The sequence below is a fragment of the Gymnodraco acuticeps genome, unplaced genomic scaffold (genome assembly GCF_902827175.1).
Source record: "Gymnodraco acuticeps unplaced genomic scaffold, fGymAcu1.1, whole genome shotgun sequence".
NCBI classification, from domain to species: domain Eukaryota; kingdom Metazoa; phylum Chordata; class Actinopteri; order Perciformes; family Bathydraconidae; genus Gymnodraco; species Gymnodraco acuticeps.
The window spans coordinates 985828-1011717 of NW_022990341.1; the positions used below are offsets into that span (position 1 = coordinate 985828).

The following is a 25890-nucleotide window of genomic DNA, read 5'->3' on the forward strand; positions in this document are numbered from 1 at the left end:
TTTTCAAATCATCAGCTTCTGCTCTGTCCCTCATGTCTATTTTTGGGTCATCACAAGTCTTAATTTGGCCGTAGCATGTGTGCATGGACAGCTGGGCTAAACTGTGGCGCTGCTATAATAGCCGGGAGATTTAATAACTCACACATGACATAAACATTTGAATTGTACCCTCTTTTCAATCAGTTTTATTGACAAAAAAAGCCATTAAAGTAACTCAAAGAAGAACAGATCCAAGAAATTCCTGAGAAAGCAAAAGGGGGATCTGAAAAAATCACTGTAATAATTTGGACCAAAAGCCTTGTAGCCTCGCCTCGTCTCTCTGTGCATTCGTGAGGCTGCAGCCAAGATCAGAGGGAAATGCAGAAGGTAGATTACCTCGAGTATGAATTTAAAGTATTAAATTGGCAAAAAAGAGGATTGTAACTGCAGCCAAAGAGCAGATATACACGAGCAAGTCATCCACATGTAAAGACACCGACGTAGGATAAGGACAATTAATAAAGTAATGCATTTCCCTGACAAATAAAGGATTTAAATTCAAGTCTAAATCCCCTTTCTTTTACATCAATCACTGAGGGGATTATTATGAGGGCCACACATAAAGACAAGAACAGTCGTGACACAATAAGACAGTATTAAACATGTATCCCAAAACAAGAGCAGCTTACTGTTCATGAGTAAAAGAGCTTAATCACCCTGAAGTGTGTTCAGTCATTCATTGGCATGGCAAGAAAACTTTGCATTAGGAGCATAAATGCACATTATTTACAATCTGACACAAATGCCTGTCTCTGCAGTTATTAAGGCACTGAAGTGGGAGGAGCTGTGGAAATACAGGCATGGATATACTGAGTTTGTAACCTATAGGACGTAGAGTCTGATGGAAGGCTTACACAACACATACAGCATGTCTTTGACAAATTATGAACAGCCCTTGCAAACGAATGACAGATATTTATGGTAAATGATCAAACCTTCAAGTCAATGTCTAGTTGACTGTCGATACAAAGATAGTATGCGTTTCTTAAAGGTCCCCTATTATACTGTTTTTCATCAATATATTATAGGTCTCAGATATATACAAAACATGTTTCTGATTGGCTGAAATACCAAACGGATCATTGCAGCATCCCATAATCCCCTCTGTTTCAGCCCTGTTTCCAAAGTGCTGATTCTCTGTCTGTTACTTTAGATGAAAATAAGGAGCCCCGCCCCACGCCCCTCTGAGAGATATCTGGTTACAAAGAACACAATGGTGCTCTAGGAGGAGATGCAGGTGATAAGGTGGGGGGGTTACCTTGGTTGCTGATTGGCTAATGGTTACACAAGCCAAAAAATCGTTATGACATCATAAAGTGGCCAAAATCTGATCAGCTCATTTTCAGACAGGTTTTTATAGAAATGGATCAGGACAAAAAGAGAGAGAATATTTTTTTCTGAAACTTTCAGAATCTCTTAACGCAGAGGGGACACATGTTGATGTAGAAAATACATGAACAAGTGGATTTTGCACAATAGGTGACCTTTAAGTGGGTTTTGGTGCCTTGGTTATCATAGAGAATCAGAAATCCTTCCCGCAACGGCAATGAAACATAAAAAGGCAGACAATCATGTGGCTTTTTTTTTTATAAATTCAGCACTTAATCATGCTTGGTTTGTTTCCATTGTGCCATCTCAGAGTCAGGCACTGCAGACCTGTAAACACGTAACAACAAACACTCTTTACATTCAAATTAAATTGTCTTTTAGAGTTGCAGCATTTTCATTTCCTACATTCACATAGAAATGACCCAGTGAGTCATTTGACATCTTCAGATTTGTACATAGTGTCTGTAGCAGATTGACAGTTTTGTTCTGGGGATATCCATGATTTGTCCGGTGTGTGATAGGCGGTGGTTTACTGGAAGCACTTCACTTTTACAGGCTTTTTGAGACGTCACCTCAAATCCTTTTTCCATTTCCCGAAGTTGGGTCCTCTACAGACAAATGTCCCCTAAATCTTTGACATTTGACAATTTTCCGGGTCTGAAATCTGTCAAATTGTAGATTCTGGTTGTTGTTTTAGCTTAATAGCTGCATGCTGAGGAGTTTATGATAGGCGAGGGATAGTTTGGTTGATCCTTGTGGGCAAAAGGCAGAGAAAGTAAAAGGAGACACTCTACTTGGAAGAACTGTTCATGGAAATCAGTGACATCCTTTGTTCCAGAAGAATATCCATCCTGGGATTATTAATTCCATTCATTTCCGTGTTGTTTTTGCATGGCGACCTTTGAAAACAGCTGTGAAATATAGACGACACAGAAAATGTTATATTTTTTGCACAATTTTGTAATTTTGTGAGCTTGTAGACAACAGTCGCATGTCTAACACTAGATGATTTGTCATTGTATTGCATGCAGAAATGCTATGTCACATTAATTTGTTCCAATTGTTTACCCTCACAAATCATCAACAACCTGCAAATTGAAAACATGTATTTCTTTATGGGAGTTATATCCATCTAATTATGTATTAACATAAAGAGTTTCTAAATGGTATTTGTCATCCACGGCACTGCCCCATACATTTTTGCATTTCCATTCATTCAATCCTTTTAGTTATTGCACACATGGTTAATATACTGCCTGCTTACCGTGCAGGGCCAGGGGTCTCACAGCTTCCTCCGGACCACCTGTTTGAGGTGCAGCTCGCTCTCTGCTGCCACGATAGGCAGCTCGTTCTTCAGGTGGTACGCTATGAGGTGGCTGATGCTCTCAAATAACATGTCTTTTGTCCGGACCTGTAATGAGGACAGCAAGATAAGATAAGTACTTTTTTTTAATCCCAATTTGGGAAATGTTTGTGTTGCAGCAGCATAAAAAGACAAGGCAATGTACATAAGAGAAATTAAGACACTAGAAATGATCAATCCAAAATATTTCTGAAATAAAAATAAAATAGCATTAAAAAGTTAAAATATATACATGTGGAAAATATACATGTGGAAATACAAATGTACAGTAACAAAATATAATGCAGGATATTATATATATATATTAATTGTGCAAGAAATTGATTATTGAATATTAGATTGAATATAAATGGAAAATGTACAGTGGGAGTTTAAGAAGAAGAAGAAGGAAATTAGTTGTTGTGTTCAGGCCAACTGGCAGACATGTTTCTGGTGTGTTTATTTCCTTGCTTCTTGACTCACCACGCCCTCGGGGTCCACCAGCAACAGGTGTTTGGGGAGGCCACAGTGCATGCCTGTCAGGACGTACTGCCCCTGGTTGGTGGTGCTCTCCCGGACCAGGAAGTCTCCGTCTCTGACCAGCAGCTTCTCTGCGTCTCTCCTGCTCAGGCGGCTGTGGTACCAGGTCTCCCTGCGCAGCTGCTCCTCGTTGGGGGCCACGGGGGCTCTGCGGCGGGGGGGGCTGGGCCACTGATCCTCCAGGACCCCCACACCTCCCCCTGCAGCTCCAACAGCTCCACCACAGGCCTCGTGGAGCTTCAGGGCGTCCTCGAAGGGCCCTGCAAGGACAACAATGTTTCACAAATACAAATGCCGTCACTCTACAGTATTTTTTTAAATAAGAAGTGTGCTTATCTTTACTATATCTATCTCTCAGGACTTACTCATGTCAAAGAGGTCTTTCTTTGGACTCTCGGGCACCCTGGACCCTCTGTATCCGTTGGCCAGTGATTCCAGGTTCTCCAGACTCTGGGTGTTCACGTACTGATGCTCCTCGTAATCTCTGTTGCCTGGAGGCTGGCCGTCAGCACACAGGTAACCGTCTGATGTCAGACCTGAGGGGAAAAGGAGCCTTAAACACACCATCTTTGACTTGGATAAGTGTTTTTGTTTGTGTCATGTGTATCTTTAGATTTGTGCTAAACTTGTTTAGTGTTTTGGCGTCCTCTAGTGGTTGAAATCAAAACGTTATATGTCAGATGCTACTTTCTGTTTATTGTTAAACTCCATAAATTAGCCAAGACAATTTATCCAGGTGTGGCATGTATTGAAGAAGACGTGTATCGCTAATTGCATGATTAAGGATGAATCAATCACAATATACCATCTTGCTTAGGATCTAGCTATTTTTATTTCTAACCCTGTATCATGATGCGTATTGTATCGTCAGATTCTTTCATAATTATAGATCAAATGAATGAAGCCACTCATGAGAATGCAGTTTTTGTACCACTAGATCGACTTTATAATATGTGATACCCACACCAAAATAATCTTCTAAAAAATAAGCAGGAAAGCTTACAATAATTGTTTTTGCTGCTGGGTCTTTATTGCAGTTTTTTCCACTAAACCTTGACCATTATATATTATGTATTATGTCAAAAGTCTTACAATTGTATTATAATCTTCAGGTTTATCTAATTGGACAGTTGACAATTGTTTTTTGTACTTATAGGTAGATAGATTGGTAATAAATTAAACTTGGCTATCTTCATTCTAATTGTATTATGACTAGGGTTGGGAACCAAAATTCAGTTCCAGATGAGAACCGATAAGAAAATGCCGGGTACCCATACAAAATACACAATTTCGGTTCTGCTTAACGGTTCCTAAACGCGGTAGACCCTGTATTCCACCGGGTCCGCGGTAAACGCTCTAAAGTGAGGCTCCACTACACTAAAAAATAAAAAGACAAGGCACAGTGTAATGCCTGTTAATAGCTTGCCACAGGCATAGCTCAGTTAAAATAAAGCACAGCTATTGTGCAATAAATTTGTATTGCATGTATATTTTTTATTTGTAAAAATGTCAGTTAAAGCTTAAATGAATAAAGATATTTTTGTTATCTAAACGTTTGACCTCTTTCTTTTACAATTTTGGAATCGAAACGGGGAATCGATAAGCAGAACCGGAATCGGAATCGATACATTTCAAATGATACCCATCCCTAATTATGACTGTATTACCACTTCTGATTCTATTGGAGGATTAACTATCATAATGATCCAAATGTAATTCAGGGAATCTTGATGCTCCTATGAAAGATGATTAAACCTCAAAGTACTTTATCAGATTAATAATCCTAAAAATAATGTTATCAAGGTGATTTTGAAAGGATCCAAATACTGGTGGTACTGTGTTTGTGTGAGAAGGTCAGTGAGTTTTATTCAGGGCACAACGTTCAGTGATGACTGGGACGTGCACTAGAGTAAACATTTTCTGTGAGAGAAGTACACATCATGTTTATTTCCAGATGTTGTACCTGTGCAGCACCACAGGGGGTCTCACCTGAGCTGCTGGTGGTCTCCGTGTCCCAGTGCAGCTCATAGCACAGCTGCCCGGGGGGGTAAGAGGTCTGCTCCCTCCTGGCTGGTGAGCCCATCTGCAAACACACAACAGAAACACACCCTAAATTAGTGATGTTACGTACGCTAACGATCCAATTCTTTTGAACGGCTCCGAGTCGTACTTGGTGAGAGAGGCGTTCTTTTTACCATTGGTTCACTGCCTGCCATAAATCCACTCGCCTTTATGTGAACAGTGAAACAGCTGGATTTTGTTCCCCAAGCGTATTCCGTGAAGACCCGCCCCTACTTTTCGGGTGAAAAAATGAGCCAAACGCGAAAAAACAGCAGCATTTGGATGCACTTAAAAAAAAAACATAGGCAATGATAAAGCGGAGTGCAACATTTGTAAAGCCAAAATATAATTTAAAGCAGGGTCAAGAAATCATCTCCACCGCCACTTAAAAGAAAAACGGCTCTTTTGAACGGCTCTCGGAAAGGAACGGAGCCATAAGATCCGGCTCCCTTCAAAGAGCCGTTATTCCCATCACTACCCTAAATACATTTGTTTCTCTTTACCTGTTGCATGCACAACTCTCTCATCTCTTGTCCCCCACATAATGTAGTTTTGAAGCACTCTCCTTGAAACATTAGCCACAGCATGTCACCATATTTTGCCGGCAGAGAGCGATGATTTCTCTCACGCTGGGCAACGCGAGGCTTTTTATGTAATCACATCTATCTTCGGCAATTACTGTACGGTGCAGGCAGGAAGACAGCGATGGAGTTTATTGTCTTGCTCCTGCTGTTTAAATCCATGTAAACAGAGTACTCTGATTTCCTACTTAAGTAAAAGTAGGGATACTAAATTGTAAAATGACTCTGTTACAAGTAAAAGCCCTGTATCCAAGGAGTATTGACATCAAGTTAAAGTACCAATAGTAAAAGTACTCATTATACCATTTCAGAATCATATCTAAAACTACTGGATTATGATCGGAGGTGAAATAAGTATTCAGATCCTTTACTTAAATAAAAGTAGCAATACATTCATGTCAAAATACTCCATTATGAGTAAAATACAGTAGTATTATCAAGAGAAAATGTACTATTTCTGCAGAAAAATATCCTCCACATGTGATATATTATTATATTTGTGACATTATTAGAGTGTTGACATGGTTGCATCAAGCAGCATTTTACTGTTGTACACAAGCATAGTTTTATAATATATTGTATAGTTTTACCCTTCAATTTAAACAGTTAATCCAGTAGTTTAATTTTGGATTATGTTAAAAGTTTATCCCATGTTTTTTAATGCAAAATCTACTACTACATTATAATACATGTAGTGGAGTAAAATTACATGAATTCCCTTTTAAATATAGTGGAGTAAAAGTATTAGGTAGCATTAAATGGAAATACTCAAGTAAAGTACTAAAGTATTTCTAAAATCTATGAGTAAATGTACTTTGTTACCTCTTCCACCCCTGCATGTACATTAAACAGCAGAAGGAGCAGGAAAACATATCAGTCACCAGCTTTTGACGGAGATATCAAAGAGCTAGTATCAGATGAAGCTTGGACTTGCTCTGCTTGATGATCACCAGATGTAGCTGTAATTTAATCTGTGATAACATTAGTGCATCCAGAACCTGACCTGACTTAATGTTGTTTCTGAAGCCCTGCCTGGTGTTCCTCACCTGTGCTGCGGTCTTGCTCTGAGGCTGTGTGTGGATGTGACCCAGCAGAGATCCACTGGGCCGCAGCCTAGAGTCCACCACCCCCCCGACGGGAGGCTCCTTCCCTGGGATGCTGTTGTAGTAGTTGTGCTCAGATGAGTCCTCCTCCTCCGCCCACACCGGCTCCTCCGTCCTTACAGACCTGAAGAAGGTCACGGGTGTAAAACATACATTTCTATCAATCAATCAAATGCTATTTATATAGCCCAATATCACAAATGACACCTTTGTCCCAGTGGGCTTTACAGACTGTACAGCATAAGGAAAAACTCCCAGGGTTGAAAGACATGCAATAAATGTTGTCTAACAGAATAAACAAGGTACAAAATGACACCATAGACAATCCAAATGACGAATGAATGACATCTGATTATTGTTTCTGCACAAGTGGTACCACAGCTTCTATAAAAAAAACATATTTTTTAAAGAACAGCCTCTCAAGCACAGCACCAAACTGTTTGAGTAGAGACAGGAAGTGAAACAATATGAGATTAGTTTTTAAGAGAAGAGCCCATAGACAAGTTTTTATATGAATGATTTGGTTAAAGAGATAGTTATTTTCTGGGGGGGGGGGGGGAATTGTACTGTTTTTACCACTTTTTACCAGTCAAAAACGAACAAATGCCTTGGGAGTGGCCTTTTTATTTATTTGTTGTTGTCTGAAATTGTGTCAAACAGCACTATTAAGCTATCTTTGCTCATAATCATCTCTATGGGATCAAATTACATAACTATTAGCATATTGGCATTCAGGAAATTAGCCAAATGTATCAAGTAAACTAAGGGGGCTGGGCTTTGTCGGTCTCTGACTTTGAAAACTCCTGCTCTAAACAATAATGTTGATTATTATTATTGTATTAATACTCTTTAAGAATAGCCATCTGGGTTCTGAAATGGATTGAGTCCGATCAGATGACATCCCCACATCCTGAAGTGATCTATATAAATCTGTTGGATATAAATAGATCCTCAGAGCTGCTGTTGGCGGCAGGAAGACATTCATCTGAATAGAAAACACTAACAGTCTGAACTCCGTCCTCTGTCTGCAGTGACATCCTCCACACCTCAGGGTTCATCTGTGAGGATCAATATTATCAGATTTATTTTGAGGAAAATCAGGAACAAACTATCATTGTTTACTTATGATGAATAACAAGGGAATCTGTTATACAGGAAATTAGATTTTTGAGGTGGAAAAAGCTTTTTTATTGAATGATTCATAGTGCCGATATCCATCTTCACGTCCTCTCGGTATTAGTGACTGGAATTACGGCTCCCTTCAAAGAGCCGTAATGCCCTTTTTTTTAAGGGGGCGGGGTTAATAGCTTTATCTGCGAAATAATCACCAGGATAATGATTCACTCTATTGCCAGAAATCCACTTTTACTCACAGAAAATGTATAACTTGCTACATCTCTCAGCAGCCAAACTACTACTCAAGCAGCATGCGTTGTGCCATCGTCTATACGGCAAGTTTGCATTCAGGAAAGAAAGTTCCTTTAAAGGCGAGTGGATTTATAGCAGGCAGTGAACCAACGATAGAAAGAACGGCTCTCACCAAGTACGACTCGGTTCCCTTTGTTCGTACCAAAGAGTCGTTCAAAAGAATCGGATCCTTCGCGAACGTCACATCACTACTGGGTATTCAATCTTCCTAAAATAACTCGACTTTTAGACTTTTAATGGACATTTGCATACAAAGAATTTAAACAATTATTTTGTTGTCTAAATTATATTACTTCAGTACTCTAATAGTAGTCTATGCAATTAAGTTATTTCTGAGCACTTATTTGTTTTAGAATTCAATGATATATGTCTTTACCATCCTTTTACATTGTGTTAATCTGTACTCTCCTGTTTGTCACTCCCACTCTTTTGCTGCTTTAACTCCTGAATTTCCCCACGTGGATGAATAAAGGTAAATCTTATCTTATGTTATTTCACGACTTTGGAGGACAGTGCCTCCGAAAAAAAGTATTTTCATCATTTCATAGAGGTCATGGTGTGTCTGGGCGGCACGTTACCTCTCCATAGACATCATGGTTTTGGGAGGACTGTGGAGGTAATGTTTGAACTGCAGCTCGAAGGCCTGGCCGATGGTGCTGATGACACTCTCAGCTAAACCGTCCGAGCACTCCAGGATGTGACACGCTGGAGGAGACAAAACAAGAGGTCACATTTTCTTTTTATGTGGTTATGAAACAGGCAGGGAAGCTGACGGAGAAGCCTTTCAGGACATACCTCTCTGGTTCACTGGGTCTTTGGCCACATACGCAACATAATCAGGCGTGTCCTGCAAAAGAAAGGAGGATACATTCAATTAGATGTATATAATGAAAGCCCTCATTGATTCCTATGGTCATGGGATTGGAAACCAGTCAAATGGAATCCAGTCAGATATGTGCAGCCTGCCTAAAATGTCCAACAACGTAAAAGAGAGCTGGGAGTGAAACGCTGCACTCACTGTGTCTCCTCCTGAGGCGAAGGAGATGGACTGCATGGGATGGTGCGCTATCACCTGGGAGAGAAAAGGGATCAAGGTTTTTCCAATATTCTACTTTGACATGTCATTGTTAAAAGATGGGGATACAAAAACACATTGAAAGGAACAATAGTGATGCCAAAATAAAAAATAGTTTCGATAAAGTACAGACCAAGGATCAAATGATTTAGGTTAGGAAGATTTGCCAATACACTAAGACTTTTTAAGCTTTGTATAGAAACGTGCAATTATTATTTTCCAAATGTTGGTTTTTAGAAATGAGGAAATGCTTCTGAACATCATGTAAACATTGAAATTCTTCCGGAGCAAGGTTTAATTAATTATTTCATGAGTCTAAGCAATCATTTACCACCACTTTAACACCTATTATTAACGAAACAGAGTCAAATGTGTGATTGTTTCAAATATTCGGGATTCAGGGAGGGAGGGATTATTTGTATAATTCTGAAACAAAGCAATTTATTTTGCATATTAGGGCGAATATATCAGTATACTCACACTAGTTATATCATCATACCTGTCGTGTGGTAGGGATGAGCAGACCGAGGCCATCTATGCAAATATTGACTGCAATACTCATGCCGGCAAATCGCAGGTTACTCTTCCCCATCACAGTCTGGAGAGCTTTGTTCGTGGTCTACATGAGGAATTACCAAAAAAGAATACAGTGGAAATGATATCGCACAAGAATCAGTTACTGAGAGTTTTAAGTGTCTTAAGACCACAGCAGTATCTTAAACCTATCTAGTTCTAGCATAAATTAAACAATTTAGTATTTAGTTAGTATAGTATAATAAAACATGGAGAATAGGATTAAAGTTTACTACTAACCTTCTTCTTCCATGCTCCTTTCCCGCCTGGCACAGTGTCACACAGCCTGTTGATGGCCTCCCTAATTAGGGAATGAAGAGAGGTCAAAGGTTAGACTATAGTGGGAGACACTGACTACTAAACTAATACCTAGAAGGACACTACAAATAACAAATCAGCTGTATCTTGTTAACTATACACCCAGATATTAACAATCCAGTGACAACAATGTGAGGAGTACAACTGATATGTATTGCTTTGAATGTTCTGTTCTTTTTCAGGTTCATATTAGTATTTTGCCCCTCAACTGTGACATGTTTACAGCACCTCTTTCCCCCTCTGTCTGAAATCAGAGCCAAGTCTGCTCTGATTGGTTATCTGGTCGGCTCTGTTGTGTTTGGTCAACCGTTTAGAGATGTCCCGCCCCTTAGCCTATCACGTGCAATCGGTTGAAGCACTAGCCAATAGAAGCAGGAGTGTTATATGTTTAGGAAGTAAATAAAGGAATCCAATGGAGGCATTTCAGGCAGGGCACATGTGTAGGAGAGATTTTTAATGTTTGCAGACCATTTACATGCACACAAACCCATGTAACACTATGTTGTGCGTAGACGGCTCTGCTAAGATTGTTCCCTAGTTTAGGTTTCATGTTATGTGTTTAGATAGGTTCCTGTTTTATTTTGATGGTCTTGTCTACCCTCATGTGTCTAAAGTACGTTTTCTGCCTTGTCTGTTTTCCCGCTGTTGTGATTGTCTAATTGTCTTCACCTGGTGTTGTCTGTCTAGTATATATAGTTCTCGTCTTCCCCTGTCTCGTTGCCAGATTGTCTTGTGCGTTCCAGCGTAAGATCATTTTGTCATTGTCCATAGAGTTATTATCGTCCATAGAGTTAGATTAAGTAAATAGTTTTTGTAGTTTTTTGATAGTATAGGTTAGACAGTTTATTGAGTGTTTGTTTTGTTGCTTTATGTATTCAGTGTGTTATGACCTGTCTACATTAAAACACTTTATTTTTATACTTTGTTTGTCTCTGCATCGTGCATTTGATTCCACGTCCTTGTTCAGCCTTAACACACTACAGGAAAAGGAAAACCCCAACAAGCGTAATAGGGCCTCTTTAAAACATTGTTCAGTCTACAAGAAACTTGTGCAACACAAAAATGGTAAATCCTGAGGTTAAACATGAACAGAAGCTGTGTGTTCCTCCCTCGGGCTAAGGTCACAGGTCACAGACCCAACACAGTTCAAAGGTCAGGAAAAAGGTCTGTTCAGAAGCACTACACTTCTTACCACCAGCCGTCATTCACAGTGGTTGTTTATCAAACTCCTGTTTAACTTCCTGTTGAATTAGGGAAGAAGAAACACTATAATTTAAGGCAAATATAAAATGTCTAGAGCCTTCTACCGCTTCTTTATGGCATCATAACTCACATTTATTTGCCACAGTGCAATTCTCTCGGCAGATTTTTTTACAACTTTGCAGTAAAGCTGCTATAACTCCTGGAATGGCCGTCTAATGGGCGTTTAAAGCCTCTGTCCCCCGTGTGTCTGATGGCGGTCGGGAGGCATAATGTGGATTTGAAGCTGGAGCTCGCTGCCAGGGGACAGAGAGGACAGCAGTCAAGAACCCAGCTGCCCCTATCAAGTGGCTCGTAAATATTTAAAAAGCAGAGATACCGGGCCCCATCTCCAGTAAAGGTCTTCTCAGGGATTTTTGAAAACACCACAATGACTCATGCTGATGAGAGGGCAAAGGCAGGAGGAGGAGAGGGATGGGCTGTTGTTGTTTTTGTCTGCAGACTCGTTATCTTCCCTACCATAAAATGCCAGGCCTCATTATCACTGCTGTTGCTGTTTAACACCCGGACACAGAGGGCACTGTTGGGAAAACGCACCTTCCTCAATCTGAAGGGCATTTGTGAAATTCTGACACACACTGAATGTGTTGTTGTGGTTTTCAAGGACAAAATGAACTTGTACAAGTCAGCTAGGCGAGAAAAAGGAAAGGCTTTGTTTCTAAAATGCTGCTTATTAATTGCTCCCAGCAAAAAATAATTTATAGCAAATGATGTTACTAATGTTAAAAATGTGTTAGATCACATAGACAAATCAATCATTGATTTTTAGCCGTGTGGGACAGATCGCCATGTTCCCTAAGGAATCAGAAACTGCGTGTCGTTAGCGTCTCTGCACAATTTGGAAGTCTGTTTTAAAGCTGCCATTCATACATGTCCTTTCACATCCTGTGGTGTTATAAATGTTTTGGTGTTTTGGAGTTCCCTCCAGAGGGAGTTTCTCTCCCACACTCCCCCCTGCCTGAAACGCCTCCATTGGACTCCTTTGTTTACTTCCATAACACTATGTAACACTCGCGCTTCTATTGGATAGCCCTCAAACACATTGTACGTGATAAGGGGCGGGACATCTCTAAGCGGTTGACCAATCACAACAGAGCCGGCCATATAACCAATCAGAGCAGACTGGGCTCTGGTTTCAGACAGAGGGTGAAAAGAGGTGCTGCAGCTCAGACAGTATGAGAAAAATAAAGAGCTTTTTGAACATTAAAGCATGGAGACATGTAGAGACACTACATACTGATATGAACCTGAACATGTGCATAATAGGGCCTAATCATGACTACACTATAACACTTGGTCTAATGCTCAGTATAGTTTCTCACTTTGCTAATGTTTGTTTTGTTGTTTTGTTTTTTAACTCTCCTCCTCCCCTCCTCCCCTCCTCCTCAGTAAGTTTCAACCACAGACATTATCCAGCAGGGTGCGTTCGTGGGGGGGGCCGCTGCAGCTTTCCACAGTCATTAGTAAACATCATCAATAATAGATCTCCATCTCCATCACTCTATCTTCTGCAGCCTCCTCCCCCTGCACTTAAGCCTTGGCTGCACGGCAGGCTCCGATTACTGCCCATCGATTGTGGAGGAGAGAGAGGAGGGAGAGAGACGGAGAGGCAGTGCACTCCTCCCATGAGGCAGAGGATTGCAAAGAGCCCGGCTTTTATAACAATAACATCACATGTAGGGCATAACAACACAACACCGTCACACTGAGACCCTGAGGCCTAGTTTTATACATACATGTAGCGTCAGTGAGCACATATAGAGTGGATCTATTTGTCTCCATGGGACACACAACACTACATCGCTGCCATTGCAGAAAACCTTGTGACCTTTGTTTAGATTTGTTTGATTGCATTGGCATTTCATTTTCACTGCACCTTCTTGGAAATATTTTGAGTGACCTTGTAGGATTTCAATATTGTGTTAATGAAACACAACATTTCTCCACAGTTCCTCTTACTCTTACTTCAAGAAAGTGCTGACACTCCATCGTTAGCGTGTAATTTAATAACATAGTGGCTGATACTTCAGTTGACGCTATACATCTTGGATCAGAGTGTCCTGACTCATCATTACCAATAGTGAGGGTTAACAGCGTACCTTGTGACCTGCGTCCGCGTGTTGAAGTCCAGGGCGCGCATTGACTTCAGTACTTCAATACAGCCCATGTACTGCAAAAAGAAACAAAAGAAACATTTAAGCGAAATGTATGAATAAGCATATAAATAAGCATCTATATGATTTGTTATGTAGCTATAGCAAGTATTGCATTTGGAGGCAAATTGATCAAAACAGCATTTGAGTTGCATTACAAATCTTCTTTCAAAGACATTTCTGCAGTATTACTCTATTAGTACGCATGACTATGCCCAACAATGCCTCATAATCTAACTCATATCCACATAGAGGCCATTACAGAGGACTCCGGTGAGGAGCAGCAGCTGAGCAGCGTCCTAATGGCTGTCAGGTTGGGGTGCTAATAGCACCTTCACTAGATTAGCAGCACTAAAAGCTCCACATCAAACTCAACCTGCAGCTTCTGAAGCCTCTGGGGGGGGAGGCTGAGAGATGGGAGTGTTTTCAGTGGACTCAATCAATGCATGATAAGATGTCTTGGACTTAAATTAAAAAGTAGTTTGCATAATGTGACGTTTACATGACAAGATGGAGGGTGAGCAACATGTATGACTTTGCATTTCTATTTCAGATTACCTGCCGTTTTCATGAAATATCTATACAGAATATTTCCATATTTCCAGGAACTGATTAAAACGTTTTTTCTTACCATGCCCCACTGTCTTCATTAATAATAACACAAAACATAAAGCACATACAATTAATCACACTATTATTGTTATCATTAGTTATGGAAGGTATTAGTGACCCCTTATTCTATGTTTCACCTGTTTTTCATTCATATTATATTAATTTAGTATTTTCCATGTTGTTCATTTCATTCAATGTTGTTGATAATTGTAAAAGTGCTAAGTCTAACGCATGCCATGTCAATAAAGCCTATTGAATTTAAATCTTGGATTGATTTATAAACTCCTGGTGAAGCTAATTTGGTGATACATAATTGACATCCTTTCTAACCGTACTTTGGCTCAGTCACTCCCGTATTTAGTGCAGTTTCCAGTTAGTGACGGCAACAGACAGAACACGGCAGCCATAAAAACAAACACACAGAGAGAGAGAGAGAGAGAGAGAGAGAGAGAGAGAGAGAGAGAGAGAGAGAGAGAGCTTTGAGCCAGAGAGCTTAAAGCGCTTTTTAACAAGATTTGTAGACGAGGGGAAGTCTCCCATCAGTAAATTAAATTGTCTCTCTTTTTTTCATTCCCTTCTCTTTGCCAATGCCTCCATTGTCACACACATCTGCTGATGAAACACATCCCTTCTTCTATCACCCTATCTGCTCGCGCTTCCTTTGGGACAATTCTCCTGGACACTACTCCTTTTGCCACAGGGACACCGCGAGAAGCATTCCTCGGAAATCTAATAACACTGGCATCCCCGTTCAAAAACCTTGGTGAAGCACGTGCGTTGTGTTTCGACGAATGGATGCATGATGGACGGATGAGGACAGCTGGACGTATCTGAATAGTGTAGATGGTGAATGATTCAATTTTGTTCAGTACATGCACGCCTGTTTGGTTTGTATATCTCATGTTGCCAAAGAACATTTTCAAACTGTGGAATAAAGTTCCTTCTTCAGAGCAACACCATGTACTCGTTGCACCATGAAAGGACCAAAACATTACCATGCAGAATAAATGGGCTGGTAAATATTGTGCACCAGATTGTGACAGAACAGCATAAAAAGATAGCAGTCAGTTTTTATAGCTCTCCTGATGATAGCTGGCAGCTGCAGCGCTTTGTGTGCTGCAGTATCCTGGCTGTCAGAGATGGCAGATGCAGGCCAGACCCAGAGCATGACACGCCGTGTGAACAAAGACACGGTGCAGAGGAGAAAACCAATACTAAGAATCATATTTGTGTCTTTCCCAGCAGAGGAGTGACTGTGTGTCAGGGAGAACAGAAATAGAGGAGGGAGAGCTGTGTGCTATGGTAGCTATGTTGCTTAAAAAAGGCACAGTGCAGCAGAAATCCACTGTCACTTTGACACTAATGCATGCAGCAAGTGCTCCTCGCTGCATAGATTTACCACAGAGTGCACGTTTAACATTCCTTCAGCTGCTGTGAAATGCAACAAAGACTATAACACCCCTGTTGTGCAATACTACTTATGTGCAATACTGTATATATAAACCGTAAATAGCTGTGCAATATATACTTCCACCTTGTATACTTTCACCAGGCTGCTATATCTCAAAACTGTTACTGGATGTGTATTTTCTAAAATGTAAATTGTGTAATTTCTACTTTTTATCTGAAATGTGTTAATGCTTCTTAATTAGGCTATCTTTACTTGCCGTTACAAATGTGCATTTCCTCTCTTTGGGACGAATAAAAGTGTTCTGATTCTGATCTCAATCATTAGCTTACACACAGTGAGAAACATTGAATTGAATTAAATGTATTATATCAACAGATTTCACACAACTGTATTAGTTTAGTTGAAAGCAATGATATTAAGCAAAACATAGTATGTATAACTTAGTATTATACTATTAAACTTAATATATGTGACATTTGTTGACCTCATACATTTATTTATAGTCAACGTTTCAGTTTTCAGTGCAGGTCAGTGGTCACATCACATTATTGTGGCGCCCCTTTAACAATAACCTGTCTGCAAATCAACTGAGATATCAATCACACATAAAGCAGCACTTGTTATGAATCTAGGAAAGCTCTGCATGGTGAGGAGAGGTCTTCATTAGCCCCCCCCCCCCCATCCCCATCCGCATCACATGATGCAAATGGCTGTGACTTAATGTAATTGAATATACGAATGAATGGTGCCTGTATAATGGCATTAGAAAGCGTGCTTGAGCCCCAGACTGGGCTAATCAAGCGTCATGTCATTAGTTTTGAGGAGAGGGGGAAGAGCAGAGTAAAGAGGGGTGGAGGTGAACAGGCGGCGGGGGGGGGGGGGAGAGATCATTGACATTGACATCAAGCAGCCTGCCTGGGATGGTAACCCTTTGTAAACACATGTCATGTTCACACAGATAGAGATATCTCTTCATATCCCTTCTACTCTAGTGGGACAGCCAACTATTTCTTTTTGCAGCCTGGTTTAGTTTCATGATAGCAAAAAAATAGTTTGCGATCAATTTTAAAAACGTAACCCAAGCTTACTCAAATAATTGTACTACAGTAACCATTGGGATTCACAAGGCACACGGATTGTAAATAACATTTAATGGTTAACATAGGCTCCTATAAATGTAAACAATCCAGAAACCGCACAAAGACCACTCCCACGATCCACATAAAACATACGTTAGATCCACTTTCTGCCGTAAAATAATGCTCCTCACTACAGTCTGTGCACATCATTCCAAGGTGTATCTTCCCCGCCCTGACGCAGTCTCTACCAAGCCATCTATCTGGATTATGTATTCCCCAGCCCCTCGCCACATGTGCTGCATAACAAGCTGCCGGCACTGAGGTGTCCTTTTGTTTCACACACAGATAGAGACACCTTTAAAGGACTCATTAATATTGTCCACTGATTCCTGTGAGCAGTTATGTATGTATGAATGTGGATGTGTATATATAAATACATATGTGTGTAATGACAAAGCTGTTACTCTGGTTATTACCTTGGAAGGGGAAATAGTATTGGTTTTATTTGTAAATTATCTATGTATTGGTTTTGTGAAGCACTTTGAGTTACCTTTGTGTATGAAAAGTATATAAATGAAGTTTGATTTGATTATATGTAAGCAGCAGAGAAAGAAAATATGTTCTTTTTAGATGTACAACAATTTAAGTGGATGTGCATGCATAAAAAACAACTTATGACCTACCCTGACTATATATGAGGCCCCTGGTCCTGCAATGGTGTTGTCAGCGTGCAGCCAGCCCTGGGTGGGTTTGTGGATGAAGTTTCCCTTCTGGGGGAAGTCCTCTCCCCCCAGCCACATGCCCTCCACCCTTGTCCGGCGGCTCATTCCTGACCTGGAGTTGCTGGAACCCCCGGGGCTCGCCATGGCCTCCATAGCCCCAAACCCATGCCCCCCTGGACCGGCCGAATGTGCAGCTGCCACCGCCCTCTGCCCCCGGATCGCCTGCAGGGAGCAGGGGGTGACACACACGGGGTCACAGGAGTTAAGCACCGCTGCGAGGCTGGCCACCGGGCCACTGGCGGAGGCCGCAACACTGCGCCTGTGTGGGGAGGAACTCTGTGAGGCTGTGGAAGGAGCCGCCTTCCCCGAGTCCTTGCTGGAGCTGGAACTGGACGGGCTGCGGCTGAGCAGCGAGTTGGAGAACTTCCACTGGGGCATCCTGGGGATGAGCATGCAGAAGGTGGTGGTGGCCTCCTGATCCCCGTCCAGGCAAGGGGAGTCGGCCAGGGCTGCGGCCCCAGAGGAGGAGGAGGATGCTCTGGCACTGTGATCCAGGGGAGGCAGATGAGGCAGGGGGGGCAGAGGGAGGCTGGTGGCGGAGACGGAGACCACTGGTGTGGCCACAACTTTGCCGCTCATGGCTAAGCTGTGCATCAGGTCGCCGGAGGAGGAGGTCACAGACTCGTTGCGAAAGCGGCCATACTTTGGCTTAAGGAGCATGCCCGGAGGAGACGCCTGGAGCAGGAGCTGAGAGGATGCCAGAGGATGAGGGGGGAGGAGAGGGGAAGGGGGGAAAGGGAAGGGGGAGAGGTGTATTGGAAGACGGGGAGAAAACTAGAGAAAAAATCTTCCAGGTGGAGCCCTAAATCCTTGTCAACGGAATGCTGTCTGGTCCTCTCCCGTTCACACACACACACACACACACACACACTGTCCCGGCCTCATGCCACTCTCCTCTCTGTCTGAGCTGGCCTGCTCTTCCCTTTCACTCTGCATTAGCTCTCCCTCTTCTCTTCTCTCTCTCCCAGCCTCTCTCTCCTCCCCTCTGGATGATGTCAGGTCCTATTAGCCCCTGCCCTGCCCTTCCTCTCATACTGTATTAGCTAAAACCATCTCTGTCTCGCCTGACCACAGGCACCTCTCCTCTCTCCTCTCCCTCCCTCTCTCCTCTTTCCTCGCTCCTCCTCTCTCTCCCTCTCTCTCCTATCTCTCTTCTCTTCCCGTCCTCTCATCCTCTCGCCTCTCTCTGCTCCGTCTCCCCTAGTCTCTCTCTCTCTCTCTCTCTCTCTCTCTCTCTCTCTCACACACGTCACATGTCACACTACACTCTTCAGATCACCTATTGTTTTCCTTTAGGATTCAAAATTCTAAAGCTTTATTGTCATATGCACAACAGCTTAGTTTTGACAATGAGGCCCCTCCAAAAATGCAACATGCTTTTAACATACTTTAAATAAAAAAATGCAAGACACATTTGATAAAATAGTGTCAGAGAATCGTGAAAGTAATGTGTAAGATGAAATTGATAACGTGTGTCATGGAACATTATCTTTAGGATAGGTTAGCAACAATATATCCTATAAACCTATAAATTGACCAAAAAAACGGACAATTAATTATATTCAAATATCAGAACATATGCAGAATAATCAAGCATCCCTTGTTTCCTATCAAGTATTTTTCCATTCTTGCTTATTTCCTCTATTGATTTGTTTTTCATCCATCAATGTATTTAGCTTATTTTAAATAACCTTTCTGCCATAATCCATATCAGTAAAGGAATTGTATTTTTTTTTAAATGCACAATGAACTGTAGCTCCCACTAATATGGAATATAAAACAGAAATGTTAATACAAAAATTGATTGCGAATGTGAGTAAATAATACCGGCATGAGTCATATCCAATCAGTTAAAGTGTGTTTTTGTGTTGTGTGTGTGTGTGTGTGTGTGTGTGTGTGTGTGTGTGTGTGTGTGTGTGTGTGTGTGTGTGTGTGTGTGTGTGTGTGTGTGTGTGTGTGTGTGTGTGTGTGTGTGTGAGGCACAGTGAGTGTGTAAATTCATTTGTCATGGAAATAGACTGAAACTTAACAAAGGAAGCAGCCACACACACACACACACACACACACACACACACACACACACACACTCACACATATAAGGGACACATCGTCTGAAAACATCCAGCCTGTCCCATCTGCCTGGATTCTCTTCCCAACTCCTCAGAGAGCCATCAGACATCTCAGCACACTCCTTTCAGCTCCTCACAAGCACCCTCCATGTTTTATACATTTCCATTCTGTTTTATTTTTCCCATCTTACACAAAGGTAATGAGGGTTTTTAGTGTAAGACAAGGGGGGGTTGAGCAGGATTTCGTTGTTTGGTTTTGTGGTGGTTAAAAAATGAACATGGGTGGGTGCAATGTCTGCAGTGATTGTGAAATAATCCAATAGTCGGGGTCATCTGTTACGCAATAAGAGGGGCAATGTACTGTATAAATAACGCCTACAACACACAAACACACACACACACACACACACACACACACACACACACACACACACACACACACACACACACACACACACAAACACAAGGTCATTAAGTTCCTGTCAATTACTTCAATTAAATCATGCAAGTCATTCGAATTTCTTGAGTCCCATAATCATGGTGCCTGTCCAAAACAAAAGTGAGTAAACAATACAGTAAAGAAACAAACTACACTGATCTAAATATGCTGAAATGTTCAACTACCCTGAAACACGACATTAGTCAGACTAACAGTTGTTGAACAAGGCATTGGGCAGCTTACCTATATGTCAGTTTCTGAGGAGAAAGAGGATGAAAAAGCCCAGTGAACTTCCCAAAAACTGTTATCAGAGAAAAGAAAATGTTCCAAATAGCCCACATCATATGTAGGTTGAATAACAGGAGAAGCACTATCAGAAACTGTCTGACACCAGAATCACTGCCATCCCACCTTTTCCCAAACAACCAATCAGGTGTAGTTTGTTTTCCACAGAGTTTAGGAAGTTACTGATAAACCAGAAGGGATCAATGCATGGTGACAAATGTGAAAGTGTCTGACCTTCCTCAATACGCTCCGTCCCCTTTTCTGTTAAAAACAAATAGCTGCTCTGGAGACTTACTATGGAAAAAAGTAAAATGGATATTGAGGCATCATTTGTGCTGCAAAACTATTAAATTAGAGTATTTTAAAACATGCACTAACCATTTTATATAGGCTGCTAAATTGGATTTTCATAACAACAATATAAACTTGGTTGCATCCAATGTTACACTTATAGTTTCAATGACTCCACTGCACTGTTTCTGTATGTGAATACTTTGCAAATACGAGTGGAACAAACCACGCTGTGAATACTCCACCACTCATTAGCAGCCATACCGTGTCAACAGTGATTACAACTAAGAACAAGTCCAAACTACGGCCCGGGGGCCAAATGCAGCCTAAGGCCCATTTTGAAGCGGCCCTCAGTTAATTCATAGCATAATGAAATATGGCCCACAAATTAAACTTGTGCTTGTCATATATTGTACTAATTAAACACACAATCCTTTACACATACTTTGTTTGGTTAAAATGTAAAGAGAGAGTTTATTTCCCATTTGCTTAGAAATCATTGACTGGGGAAAGTAATAGAGCCTATTTACTTAAGGCCTAAAGAGAAAATATAATAGATGACTGAAGTAGTTCTCTTTGCATAGCCTGTTATGGTGCCACTGCAATAACAGTGAATATACAACAACAAAAAGTGGGATATCAGATTCAGTGGCGAACCGTGTCTATCACAGCTGGACCTTACACCACCCCCCCCCCCCCCCCCCCCCCCCCCGCGGCATTATAATGTCCATCTTTTCACTGAATTGTCGTCTTGAAAAGGGTACTCACAACAGTTCCGCAACAACTTCATCTTCACCTGTTGAACTTGTCATTTCAACGTTAAAAACAATAAAACCGCATGAATTGCTTCGTCGCATTCATCTAAATCCTCTGTCTCGAGCCAGTTAACTAGCGGGCCTTCTAGAGCAGGGGTTCCCAACCCCCTGTCCGCGGATCGGTTTCTTAATGTCTTTCATTTTTTTGTAAAGCACTTTGAATTGCCTTGTGTTGAAAAGTGCTATATAAATAAACTTGCCTTGCCTTGCCTTTGTTTAAGCACCGGATTGGCAAAACAGGAGAGTAAACCAGTCTACCTTGATCTATGAATTCATGTCCGGGACTCTCACGGTATCTGCTGCCCGCAGCTGTTTTATAGAAGGAAAACCTCCTTCACTTCATGAAATGGCTGCAGGCAGCATCAGGAGGCAGCGGGACGTGTAACTCCGCTTCTGAGAAGTGCAGCACCAGCGCGCCGAGAGCTGCGCCTTTTTACGCACCGCCTTCGCTGTGTTTACCTTCATCAGAACAGCGAGTGACTGCAAGCTGCTACGTGTTAACCACACACACCTCTACACAACTCTACACCCATCGAACTGCCCGATTACTCCCCCTTTTATTAGTTTTATGAAGGAGATGTCCAGTCACCAAGGCGCATGATGTGTGTGTGTGTGTGTGTGTGTGTGTGTGTGTGTGTGTGCGTGCGTGTGCGTGCGTGTGTGTGTGTGTGTGTGTGTGTGTGTGTGTGTGTGTGTGTGTGTGTGTGTGTGTGTGTGTGTGTGTGTGTGTGTGTGTGTGTGTGTGTGTGTGTGTGTGTGTGTGTGCTCTGCTCAGCTCAGCTCTGTGTTTGTGTCTGTCCGACACCGGCATTTGTTTTCAAATGACCATGAACAGTAATTTACACACATCTGGCTAACTCCATAGGTAGCCTATATGCGGGTGTTCCCAAAATAAATTAGTTTAATCTTAATCTCGATAGTGCTAAATGCTGTCGGACGTGCACCGGAACGAACGTCACTATCATAATATCTTCTGAAAACAAATGCCAGTGTCACACACACACACACACACACACACACACACACACGCACACGCACGCACACACACGCACCACACACACACACACACACACACACACACACACACACACACACACACACACACACACACACCTCCTTCATAATGCGCCTTCTCCTCGTTTTCCCATCACTGGATTATCCGTAAATCATACAAACAATACCAAAATGTTGATTTATCTGTTTTCCCGTTTTGGTTTAAAAACTGAATAACGTCGGTTTTTTGGTTTTCCGTTTTTCCGAAAAACCATAAAACGACACCGGTTCTTTTTTAAACGTTGTTAATATGTTTTGGATGCATATTGTTCTAGTATTTGTTCAGGCTGTTACATACAATTAGCCTCTGTTGCTACCTGCTGGTGGTGAATAAATATTAAAATCATTTAAAATTGACAACCGGTCCGCGATTTTTTTTTTATGTATCTGCCGGTCCTTGGCACAATAAAGGTTGGGAACCCCTGTTCTCTAGACAGTACCCTGGAACCGAGGGGAACTCTGAAAGAAAAGGCCCATTGGCTACAAATCAATATGTAATTGGTTGATCAAACTGTCAGTCCAAACGTATGCTCTCATTCAGTGCAACGGCCAGGGCATTCGATCAAGGATGTAGAATACCTTGGTTGAAGGATATTCTACCCAGAGACCCAGAACAAGATCTGATTGGTTGCTTTCTTTTCTAACACAACACCACTGAAATGCGTAGTGCATGGTCCGAGAAGGACAAACAAATCAACGTAACACTGTAATATTACGGATCAACAACACAGATACGATTGTGATTTATTCATTGTATATACATTTTATTACATTTTATTTATATAATTAAATCGATTTTTTGTTTATTTTATCTGAGTGTTCCAGGGTATTCTCTGAATACCTTGAAGGCCCTGACGGTTCGCCACTGGTCAGATTCAAAGAGAAAGCAATAGAGTGGTGCAGTGACGCATCCTAAAACCCGAAAGTGAGTTTTACCACTACCGGTTCCCTCGTCTCAGAGTCAATGGGATTTCTCCATAGGATTTTGGAAAATAGCTCGAAATAAGAGGCGCTTTTCCCAGAAATAGTTCCGATAGTTCCTGGGATTTTGCGTTCACACCAAAAAGATCTGGAGCTAGAACTTTTTTGCGAACCTTTTCCCCCCTTTTTAGTCCCTGCTAGAGAGTAGGGACTTTCCTGTGGAGAAAAAGGTTCCAATTTCTGATTGGCTGGGCGAATTGCAAACCACGCCCCGTAAAACTCTGAAAAGGTTTTGCCAAGCTGCCATTTTATTTCCTCGCATTAGCATTATTAGCATTAGTATTAGCCCTAGATTCCACCAGGTCCGTCTGCGCTGTGTTACGGACGCGTTACGGACGCGTTACGGCCGCGTTCCGGCCGCGTCACGGACGCGTCACGGACGCGTCACGGAGCTTACACACGCCCGCGTGCGTTGAAGCTTGCCGGCGGATATGTCTGAAGCGCTAGACCAACAACCAATCACCTGAATCTCCCGCCCCGGACACACAAGCAGCGGTTTGATTGACTAGAGCTTGTACTGGCATATGATTCGATTGGCTAAAAATAGGATGCAATCTAATACTTCATCCTAATACTGACAGTACTGCACATCCATCTGAATTCTGCACATTGCAACTGCACCTATTTTATTCCTGTTTTATCTCTACGACCATACCTACATTTCAACCATATTTGATGTAAATATTGCTACATTTTTTGGAACGTTATTACAGTTTTCTTTAAAACGTTTTTTATCAGTCTTTTATTTTTACGTCTGTTTATGTCTGCACCAAAACACACCAAGACAAATTCCTCGTATGTGTTAAAAATCACCTATTATGCAACCAGCCTGTCCTCCTACAAAAAACGAACATATAGGTCGATTGTTCAGCAGCTAAATACGACCCAGAGTCACGTTTTAAAGTGTAGCACCTCTAGTGGTCGTGTAAGAAACAACATGCTCCTGTCGATCGCAAACGCTCCGGAGGGTCGTTTATTCACAAATAACCCTCTCTGGAAAATCCTAAATTGTGGAATAGTTTGGCCATTAAAATGCTTTTTTATTAGATTTCTAGCGAGAAGTGTATATTGTACTTTTATAATCTACGTCCAGTGGATGTGTAGGATCTACAGTTTGATAGATATACGAAGATGATTTGAGATCTCGCCAGGAGAACGTGTGGGGCAGCTTCATTGTAAAGTTAGAGTGGGTGAAAACAGTATTTCCGGTCTCAAAGTTTTCATAATAAAACCGGAAGTATTCCCCACACTGTCAAATGATTACACAGTGATATCTCCATTACTCATCCACTAAAAAACATCAGTTTATCCTTGTTAATTACACAATATTGATTGGTTTAAATTATGTACAATGCTTTTGTGTTTTTAACCTTCGATTCGGAGAAACAAATTGTTTTTTCGGAGTTTAGACACTACAGAGTTTCCGAAGACACTACACTACCCAGAATCCCCAGCTATCGTTTGGGACTACAACATCCGCCGTGATTAGCCCTCAAGCTCTGTGACTGGATGTTGGAGTGGCAGTGCGACAAGGTTACGCCGAGTGTCAAACACCTCTTTTAAATGGAATGGAACCATGCCAGACTATCCAAAACTGGACTTGGACGGGTCCAGCCCAGCCCTCCCCCCCAGAATTACACATGCTGGCTATTGTGTGTTTCGCAACATGTTCTATGGCACGTCTCTACTGGGAATTGTAGTTTTAAAAGACGTTTTCGTATTTCCCACAATTAGAAGTTGCCAGTATTAAACTGTGTACATCCCTGGAGGTTTAGGGGATACGAAACACATTGGTGTTATCAAATTTAAAACATATAATTAATACATGGGTGAAAATTGCTTGTGTCCATAATGGGCAGCATTAATATACCCACATGACAGCTAAGGTCAGAAGAGCTTTATTTAACAGCTGGTCTTATGTCTGCGACCCCTCCTGTTGTTAATTGATAAGCCTGAAACATGCACTTGTCAAGGTTCAGATGCACATTTAGCAAATATGGAAGTATAGCCATCGATCATCTTAAGATAAGATATACTTTATTGATCCCAAGTTGGGAAATGTTTTTGTTACAGCAGCATGTACTACTTTGTTCTACTCCACTACAATTCAGAGGTTAACCTGGTATTTTTACTCTACTACATTTATTTTTGTTACTTTGCAGATTCTGATTAATGATGTGAAATATAAACAACCCTTAAATCAGACTTTAGTTACACCTGAGTAAAATTCAACCTTATCAGTTTGTCTGTTTTGCACATCCTCCTGTTAAT

General features: G+C 41.5%; 1 protein-coding gene across 6 annotated transcripts; it reads right to left on the reverse strand.

The window, feature by feature from the left end:
* Positions 1 to 1302: 1302 nt before the first annotated feature.
* Positions 1303 to 21553, reverse strand: shc2 (SHC (Src homology 2 domain containing) transforming protein 2). Of its 6 annotated transcripts, none has more exons than XM_034223627.1 (15): positions 20438 to 21130; positions 19778 to 20130; positions 17588 to 18373; positions 13749 to 13819; positions 10312 to 10372; positions 9998 to 10117; positions 9442 to 9495; positions 9219 to 9270; positions 9002 to 9128; positions 6939 to 7119; positions 5240 to 5333; positions 3616 to 3786; positions 3194 to 3522; positions 2633 to 2779; positions 1303 to 2279 (listed from the first exon to the last, which is right to left on the reverse strand). In XM_034223627.1, the coding sequence occupies exons 2-14, from the start codon at positions 19805 to 19807 to the stop codon at positions 2651 to 2653; spliced, it is 2205 nt and encodes a 734-aa protein (XP_034079518.1). In that variant the 5' UTR covers positions 19808 to 20130; positions 20438 to 21130; the 3' UTR covers positions 1303 to 2279; positions 2633 to 2650. The 6 variants fall into 6 exon arrangements, with proteins under 6 accessions (XP_034079518.1, XP_034079517.1, XP_034079522.1 ...); XM_034223626.1 differs by having other exon boundaries at positions 19778 to 20299; XM_034223631.1 differs by lacking the exons at positions 19778 to 20130; positions 20438 to 21130 and adding an exon at positions 21539 to 21553.
* Between the last annotated feature and the right edge of the window lie 4337 nt (positions 21554 to 25890).